We start from the raw sequence: 8,872 nt of genomic DNA, 5'->3' as shown, positions 1-8,872 counted from the left end.
AGAGAGAGAGGGAGAGAGAGGGAGGGAGGGATTAAAATTGCTCCACAATTATTACAGTCAGACTGTAAAACTACACACACTGCAGATTCATACTGGATTAAAATCTAATGCAGTGTCAAAATGGCTTTTCTGATCAATAGAGATGCATCCGTGACCTTTGACCTTTACCTTCTGTTGCTTTGGCTCTGATGTACTCCTGAGTGACTGTAGAGTTCTGCAGTTTCTCCTGCACGGCCTTCTGGGAGTCAAACTCCGCCTCCTTCAGCTGCTGTAGTTCTGCCCTCAAAGCCAGAGTGGTGTTAAGCTCCGCCCCGTCCTCCAGCTGTCCGTCAGTCTGAGCTGAAATGTCGGAAAGGAGATGGCCACGCCTTCCATTTGTGTGTGGACCTGAAACACAGGCGAGCACATGAACACAAGCAGCTGACCTAAAGAGAGCGGTCAGGAGGACGCAGGCTGCTGTGGGCTCTACAGAGTCTCAAACCTCCTCACCCTGTTTTCCCTCACTCTGAGGTTTCTCAGCAGCTGATTGGCTGCTGCAGGGCTGTGGAGCTGACGTGGTGACAGCATGCTGTTCTGCTGAGCGCGCTCTGTGGGGTCCGGGGAGTTTAGCACGGGAGTCTGGGCTCACATCAAAGCGCACCTGTGGAGGTACGAAACATCATCACCATTACCATCTTCATCACCATCACAACTAAAAACAACACATTCAGGCATCATAACATCAACACAAAACACATCTGAACAGATACACATCATCATCACTGCCATCACCACTACATTCATCATCATGACCATCACCGCTACCATCATCATCACTATCATAATCACCACTACAATCATCATCATCATGACCATCATCAAAACCATCACCGCTACAATCATCATCATCATCATCATGACCATCATCAAAACCATCACCGCTACAATCATCATCATCATCATGACCATCATCAAAACCATCACCGCTACAATCATCATCACCATTAGCATCATCACTATTAGCATTACCACTACAATCATCATCATGACCATCATCAAAACCATCACCGCTACAATCATCATCATCATCATGACCATCATCAAAACCATCACCGCTACAATCATCATCATCATGACCATCATCAAAACCATCACCGCTACAATCATCACCATTAGCATCATCATCACTATTATAATCACTACATTCATCATCATGACCATCATCAAAACCACCACCGCTACAATCATCAGCTATTAGCATCATCATCACTATCATAATCACCACTACAATCATCATCATCATCATGACCATCATCAAAACCATCACCGCTACAATCATCACCATTAGCATCATCATCACTATTATAATCACCACTACAATCATCACCATTAGCATCATCATCACTATTATAATCACCACTACATTCATCATCATGACCATCATCAAAACCACCACCGCTACAATCATCATCACTATTAGCATCATCACTATCATAATCACCACTACAATCATCATCATCATGACCATCATCAAAACCATCACCGCTACAATCATCACCATTAGCATCATCATCACTATTATAATCACCACTACATTCAGCATCATGACCATCATCAAAACCACCACCGCTAGAATCATCATCACTATTAGCATCATCACTATCATAATCACCACTACATTCAATCATCACCATTAGCATCATCACTATCATAATCACCACTACAATCATCATCATCATCATGACCATCATCAAAACCATCACCGCTACAATCATCACCATTAGCATCATCACTATCATAATCACCCCTACAATCATCATTGCCATTATCATCACCGCTATATTCATCATCGTCATTAGCACCACCATTACAATCATCACCACTATTATAATTACCACTACAATCATCATCATCACCATTATCATCTTCACTACAATCATCACAACTGAAAACAGCACATCGAAGAGCACCTGAACAGGTATACATCATCATCACTGCCACCATGATAATCATCTCCATCATCACCACCTCTACATTCATCAACATCACCATGACCACCATCAAAACCATCTCTGCTACAATCATCATTGCCATTACCATCACCACAATTATCACCACCACCACCATGACCATCACCACCACCATTCCTAGATCACCACTATAATCATCACCTCTATGATCAACATCTTCATCACCACCATCACCACTACAATCATCTTCCTCACCATGACCATCACCACCATCACCACTACGGTCACCATCTTCATCACCACCATCACCACCAAGATCATCATCTTCATCACCACCTTCACTATTATCGTCTATGACATCATAATCACCATCATCACCTGTCGTGGTCGTGTGTGTGTGCGCCCTTTCTTCAGAACTCCTTTTGAAGCCACCGAACGTTCGGGGCGTTCCGGGCTGAATGTGACCGACAGGTCGAGCTCTGGGCACTGGGGTGGAAGAGGGGCGGGGCTTAAAGGGAGAGGGGGCGTGGTGATCTGCATCACTGTCTCCCCAAACAGTGCACTCTGCATGGTCATCACCTGCTGGACACACGAACAGATGGTGCTTCACCTGAGAGAGTGAAACACACAGAGACCTGTTTATCCTGAGAGACGAATAAATAGGTGATGAAAATGAACACGTTATATTTTGCTATAAACCAGCTTTGAGGGGCTTCATTAGGGCTTCTTATAAGGGCTTTTAATGTATCTGAATTACGCGTGTCTGATTTCTGCAGCTTACACTGAAACTGATTTCTTGTCTTTGTCTGTTTTCACTGAGAGCGTCAGCTTAAAGCTGAATTAACCTTCTCTGTGTGTCACTGACAGTATATATAAACTGGACCGGTCATCCTGCTGTTTCAGTGGGGACGAGGTGAGGCTAATCGGGTCACTTCCTGATCGATTTCTCGTGCGGTGGACGGTGGGAACGTGTGAGAAAGTGCAGGTGCCCTAATGACGCAAATCTGAAGGGTGCAGTTCAAATAGCTGAGCTGTCTGTAGGAGCTGCCCAGCAAAAACTGTGAATGTTTTGAAGGATTATAAACCATCACAACCATTCAGCACCACTCAGTGCGCTTTCACCACATTAGGAATTTTATTTACAGCTTCCGGGGCCAATGAGATGATCTAAAACGGCTCAGATGTGCCTTAACCTTTGTGCTGAAATCAGCCCAAAATGAATGGAAGTGAATGGAGAGCTTTTCTCAGATGGTCCTCTTGTGTCTGAGCAGCTCACCTCCGGGGACACGCTCTGGAATAGCTGTGGGTGCGTATCGCTGAACCTGTGTGAACGTTGTGCTGCCAACATACTCAAATATAACATGAACGTGATCACTAGGGGGCAGCGTCCAAACCAGAATCTACAGAAGACGGAGAGAAATTACTTCTCACTTCACTGTTTTACTACAATACTGGGTGATTCAAAGAGATTAATCCGATCTCAAAGCGCCATATTTTTACAACCGTGAGGTGCCTAGGAACCAATCACAATCCAACTGAAAGAGGGGGTCATAGAGTTTCTGACTGGACAGTGAAGCTCCAACAGCTCAGAGCGTTCGGCGTTGGTTCCACAACACTGGATGGTCTCCGAAATCGCACTGAAAGAGCCGTGAGTGCAGCGACACCCGACACGCTCAATCCAGTATGGGATGAGTTTGACTATGGCGTTGATGTTGTCTGTACAGCTGGAGGAGGTTCATACTGAGACCTTGTACAATTACATAATAAACTTTATGCTCATTTAAACCATTTACAGTTCACTGCATTGATCTGTAACGATTTACAAGAGAAATCAATCATTTTGAAATCGGATGAATCTTTTTGGATCACTCTGTGTTTTGAATATGGGTCGTATTACTGTTTGTAAAGCTGCGGCTCTTCTGTCAGGGATGGGCGATGAAGCTGATTTTCTTTTCAAGCCGATACCAAATAATGCCAAGGCTAATATCCTGATACCAATACTGACACTGATTCTTTGTGAATTCTTCAGTGAAAACCAGTAATGAAAGTGTTAACAGAGTAAATTTAGACGTGTTGCATTATTATTAAATAAACTGACATATAAACTGTCTGTTTAGGGAAGCGACTCCAACGGACCTGCTAATACAGAGCATCCTGTCTGTCTGTCTGTCTGTCTGTCTGTGAGTGAGAAGCAGAAGGAAAAGTAGTTCCTCTCCTGCTCTTTTACATGATATTCACTTTTTCACCGATCCACTCCTTAACCAGCTCTTCCGGAGTTGAAGTGGTGTGTTTTGGCAGGAAAACACAGAGGTGTGCAGGACTGGGGGTCCCTTCAGGACCAGGGTGGGGAACCTCTGACTTAGTGTCTCAAAATAATGAGAAAGCTTCCCATAATCATGACTTAATATCTCATAACAATGACAGACCAACCTAATGGTAATATATGACAGCTATCGCATAGCAATTTGTGATGACTTACCGAGTCATAATTTGAGGTGCAAAGTCAATTTTGAGATGCTAAGTCATAATTCAGATAGTCATTTTTATGAGATGCTAAGATCATGAGATTATAATAATCATGAAATATCATATCAAAATTATGAGACAGAATCTCATTATTATGACACTAAGTCATAATATCCAGATGCCAAGTCATAATTATGAGAAAACAAGTCATAATAATGATACGGTAAGTCATAAATCTGAGATGCTTGATTATGATCAAATAAATCATATGAGATATTAAATCAACATTATGTGATGCTTAGTCATAATTATGATACACTGAAGTGTACACTACACATCATAACAATGACTATGTACATTAAAAGATGATTATAAGAGTATTTGACCTTTATTAACAGTTTTATACTGTTAATTTTTGTTAGAGTTTATTTGTATTTTTAATGTATGTTTAGTGTATTTATATTCGTTTTATATATATTGTATATATGGTAATAAGTAACTGTACCTTGTTAATAAATGAATAAAGGTTAATATGGAGCTTAATCCTCTCTGTGCCTGTGGTCTTCTCTGTGTTGTAGCGCTGTGAATGTCCCCGCTGTGGCACTAATACAGGCCTATCTTATCTCATCTCATCTATCTTAGAGTCACAGCGAAGCTCCATCGAGATTCTTATTCGAATGCCCCGGTCCACCTTAAGTGCTGCAGCAGCGGAGCGCCGTTTAAGGTGGAGCCGAATCGTCTCCTGAGAAGCCGACCTTAGCCTCGCGCTCTGTACCGTTCTCACCGACTGGTCTCCGCTGCGTTATGACGCTTCATAAGGCGCTCCTGTGCGGAGATTCCGTCCGTTTTTCACTGTTTAATCTTCATCATCCGCAGTTTAAACCTCCCTCCAACCGCCCAGCGCCCACTTCCGCAAACACAGCACAGCGCATGCGCACACGGCACACTGCACACTGCACGCTGCACAGCACAGCGCCGCCTCACGGAAGAGGGAGGAACACGCGCTCATAAAAACAAACAGGCCTTCTTTATATTTATCTGTGTCTGTCTGTCTGTCTGTCTATCTATCTATCTATCTATCTATATATCTGTCTGCCTGTCTGTCTGTCTATATATCACTCTATCTGTGTATGCATATGTCTGTCTGTCTATATGTCTTTCTGTCTGTTTATATCGTTGTCTGTCTGTCTATAAATCACTCCATCTGACTGTCTATTTTTCTATATCACTATCTGTCTGTCTGTCTGTCTGTCTATTATAAACAGTTGTCTGTGTGCCATTATGTGTGATGTGTCTCATCAGACAAGCGAAGCTGACCTCTCAGTCTGAAAGTGGACGTTTGTGTCAGTGTATTTCAGCTGTAGAGGTGAAGGTCAGCGTCGCTGCAGGGCTTCTATTAACACTGTTAACCGTTTGAAAATATTTAATATTTCCAAAATGTATTTATGTCAACTATTCAATTATCGTCAATTAGTTCTTCCTTGATTTTTATGAGAAAGTGTCGCCGGCGGACCACTCCAGACCACCCGGCTCCTCAGTACTGACCCGAGGACCACCACAGAGAGCTTCACGGCCCACTTGTGGAGAAACCCTGTCTTATAGAACTGCACTGGAACTTAGATCGTCCAGCGTGTCTCAGCAGAGGAACTGCAGACTGATAGACTCTGTTCTTCTCTTCAGAGCAGCTGCTCAGAGCCCCGCGGCCACCAGGGGGCCCTCTAACAACCGCTGGATTATTACTGCACCATAACGCTGTGCGCTGGAGTGAGAGGTCAGGTTATTCATCTCTCAGAAGAAAGAGTCAACAAATCTGGAGCTGAAAAACAGGAGAAAATCTAAACATAAATAAAACCTAAACAAAAAATGTGCTAACTGTGTCACTGCTAGTGCTGTCACTGGTAGTGCTAACTGCATCACTGCTAGTGCTGTCACTGGTAGTGCTAACTGCATCACTGCTAGTGCTGTCACTGGTAGTGCTAACTGCATCACTGCTAGTGCTAACTGTCACTGCTAGTGCTGTCACTACTAGTGTTAACTGCGTCACTGCTAGTGCTAACTGCATCACTGCTAGTGTTAACTGCGTCACTGCCAGTGCTGACTGCATCACTGCAAGTGCTAACCGCATCACTGCCAGTGCTGTCACTGCTAGTGCTAACTGCATCACTGCTAGTGCTAACTGCATCACTACTAGTGCTAACTGCGTCACCGCTAGTGCTAACTGCATCACTGCTAGTGCTGTCACTGCTAGTGGTAACTGCATCACTGCTAGTGCTAACTGCGTCACTGCTAGTGCTAACTGCGTCACTGCTAGTGCTAACTGCATCACTGCTAGTGCTGTCACTGCTAGTGCTAACTGCGTCACTGCTAGTGCTAACTGTGTCACTGCTAGTGCTGTCACTGCTAGTGCTAACTGCATTACTGATAGTGCTAACTGCATCACTGCTAGTGCTAACTGTGTCACTGCTAGTGCTAACTGCATCACTGCTAGTGCTACATAAACAATGTTGGCTCTCCTAATTCAGGCATTAGCCCTGAATATAATAATGAAATGAAATAGTGAATTTAACTGAATTGTGAGCTGCACCTGATTTCATGAAAATGGTATAATAAATAGAAAACGTTTGAGGAAAGTGTTACTTTGGGGAGGCGGCCTTTTATTTTGTTGCCATGGTAACAGCATTTGACCATAGGAGTGTGGTGTGCAGTGCCCACAGAGGGAGCTAGCCTGCGCACTGCTATAGGACACGTTTACACTCATCATCCAGGCATGAAAATATAAACACGTGCATAAAAGCCATGAATGCATGAGTGTTTTTACAATAGATGAAGGTGTGAAAATGACAATGTTGATAAAAACATTACCGTGTTTATATAAAGACGCTGAGTCAGGGTGTTGGTTCACTCCCACTGTACGCACTGCAGATTCCAGTTCCTCTGTATGATTTTATATATAACCAGTTTTTATAAAACCTCCAGCATCTGAGCTGTTTGAGATCCTCCATTCCAGCGTTTGAGCATCAACGTTTGATTGTCCACACCGACTGACAGCGTCTCAGACACCAGGCCTGATGTGCGTGTGTGAAAGAAGAAGTACCGACTGCTACAGGAAGGCATGTGATCGAGATAGTTTACACATACAGCCTCGTTTAATCTGCGGATCAGACACAGCAGTGCTGCTGGAGTTTTAAACACTGTGTCCACTCACTGCCCACTCTATTAGACACTCCTACCCATTCAGTCCACCTTGTAGATGTAAAGTCAGAGACGATAGCTCATCTGCTGCTGCACAGTTTGTGTTGGTCATCCTCTAGTCCTTCATCAGTGGTCACAGGACGCTGCTCACAGGACGCTGTTGGCTGGATATTTTTGGTTGGTGGACTATTCTCAGTCCAGCAGCGACACTGAGGTGTTTAAAAACTCCAGCAGCACTGCTGTGTCTGATCCACTCAGACCAGCACAACACACACTAACACACCACCACCACGTCAGTGTTACTGCAGTGCTGAGAATGACCCACCACCCAAATAGTACCTGCTCTGTGAGGGTCCATGGGGGTCCTGACCACTGAAGAACAGGGTGCAGAGAAACTGATGGACTACAGTCTGTAACTGTAGAACTACAGAGTGGAACTATCTGGTCAGTGGAGCTGATACAGTGGACAGTGATTGTAGTTACGAGGAGGTGAAGGGGCTGGGCTGCAGGTCCCTGGGCACAACTGTTTGGTGGGCCCCTTCCTGGCTACCTTAACTGGGGGGTCACTGATATCACAGCAAGTTAAGCACGGCCTATAGCACCACAATGGCACGTCACCACTATGAGCGCATTTATAACAGCAGCAAGATCACTTACACATTAATAAGAGCTCAGACTGACATAAACCCAACAACCAGCACCACAGGCTCATTCTCCATCTGGACTGGGTACCGTGTCTCAGAGGTTTAGGGCTTAAAGAGAAGCTTAAAATATCAGGCTCAGCTCCAAAAGTCAGTATGTAAATTTACACAGTTGAGCTGAGATTAAATAAGACTTTTCCCTCATGATTCTCTGGTTTTCCTTTATTGATCCTGTTTCATAATCGCTCAGCTCGGCACTAAACCAGCTTTCAACCATTTTAATATAAAACAACATTTTCAACTTAGAGATCTGAATAAAACAGATTCATGTTTACTTTTTATATCATTAATATTAAAAACTACATTTAAATAAAAATAATAAATAATAAAATAATAAAAATAATAATAAATATTTACAATTTTATTTAAAAAACTCATCCGTCACAGAGATTTTGGTCTCTGGTGTTATCAGGACTCTTATTTTACATTTTTAGCACAGTATTTTCAGCTCTATTAAACTGCTTCTTTGGGTTGAGGCTCATCAGAGAGGAAGCGTCTCGAGGCATGAGGAGGCGAGTCACACTCGCTCACTATATATTATTAATTTATTAATAATTCAGTTTA

General features: G+C 43.3%; 1 protein-coding gene across 2 annotated transcripts; it reads right to left on the bottom strand.

Moving 5' to 3' along the window:
- Positions 1-41: 41 nt before the first annotated feature.
- Positions 42-5,334, bottom strand: ppp1r35 (protein phosphatase 1, regulatory subunit 35). Of its 2 annotated transcripts, none has more exons than XM_036591525.1 (4): positions 4,921-5,334; positions 2,328-2,559; positions 490-640; positions 42-387 (listed from the first exon to the last, which is right to left on the bottom strand). In XM_036591525.1, exons 2-4 carry the CDS (start codon positions 2,523-2,525, stop codon positions 134-136), a joined length of 603 nt encoding a protein of 200 aa, XP_036447418.1. In that variant the 5' UTR covers positions 2,526-2,559; positions 4,921-5,334; the 3' UTR covers positions 42-133. The 2 variants fall into 2 exon arrangements, with proteins under 2 accessions (XP_036447418.1, XP_036447419.1); XM_036591526.1 differs by having other exon boundaries at positions 2,328-2,528.
- Between the last annotated feature and the right edge of the window lie 3,538 nt (positions 5,335-8,872).

This window comes from Colossoma macropomum, unplaced genomic scaffold (genome assembly GCF_904425465.1).
Source record: "Colossoma macropomum unplaced genomic scaffold, Colossoma_macropomum, whole genome shotgun sequence".
NCBI classification, from domain to species: domain Eukaryota; kingdom Metazoa; phylum Chordata; class Actinopteri; order Characiformes; family Serrasalmidae; genus Colossoma; species Colossoma macropomum.
The sequence above is the reverse complement of the archived record's forward strand: the minus strand, read 5'-3'. Positions and strand labels throughout refer to the sequence as shown.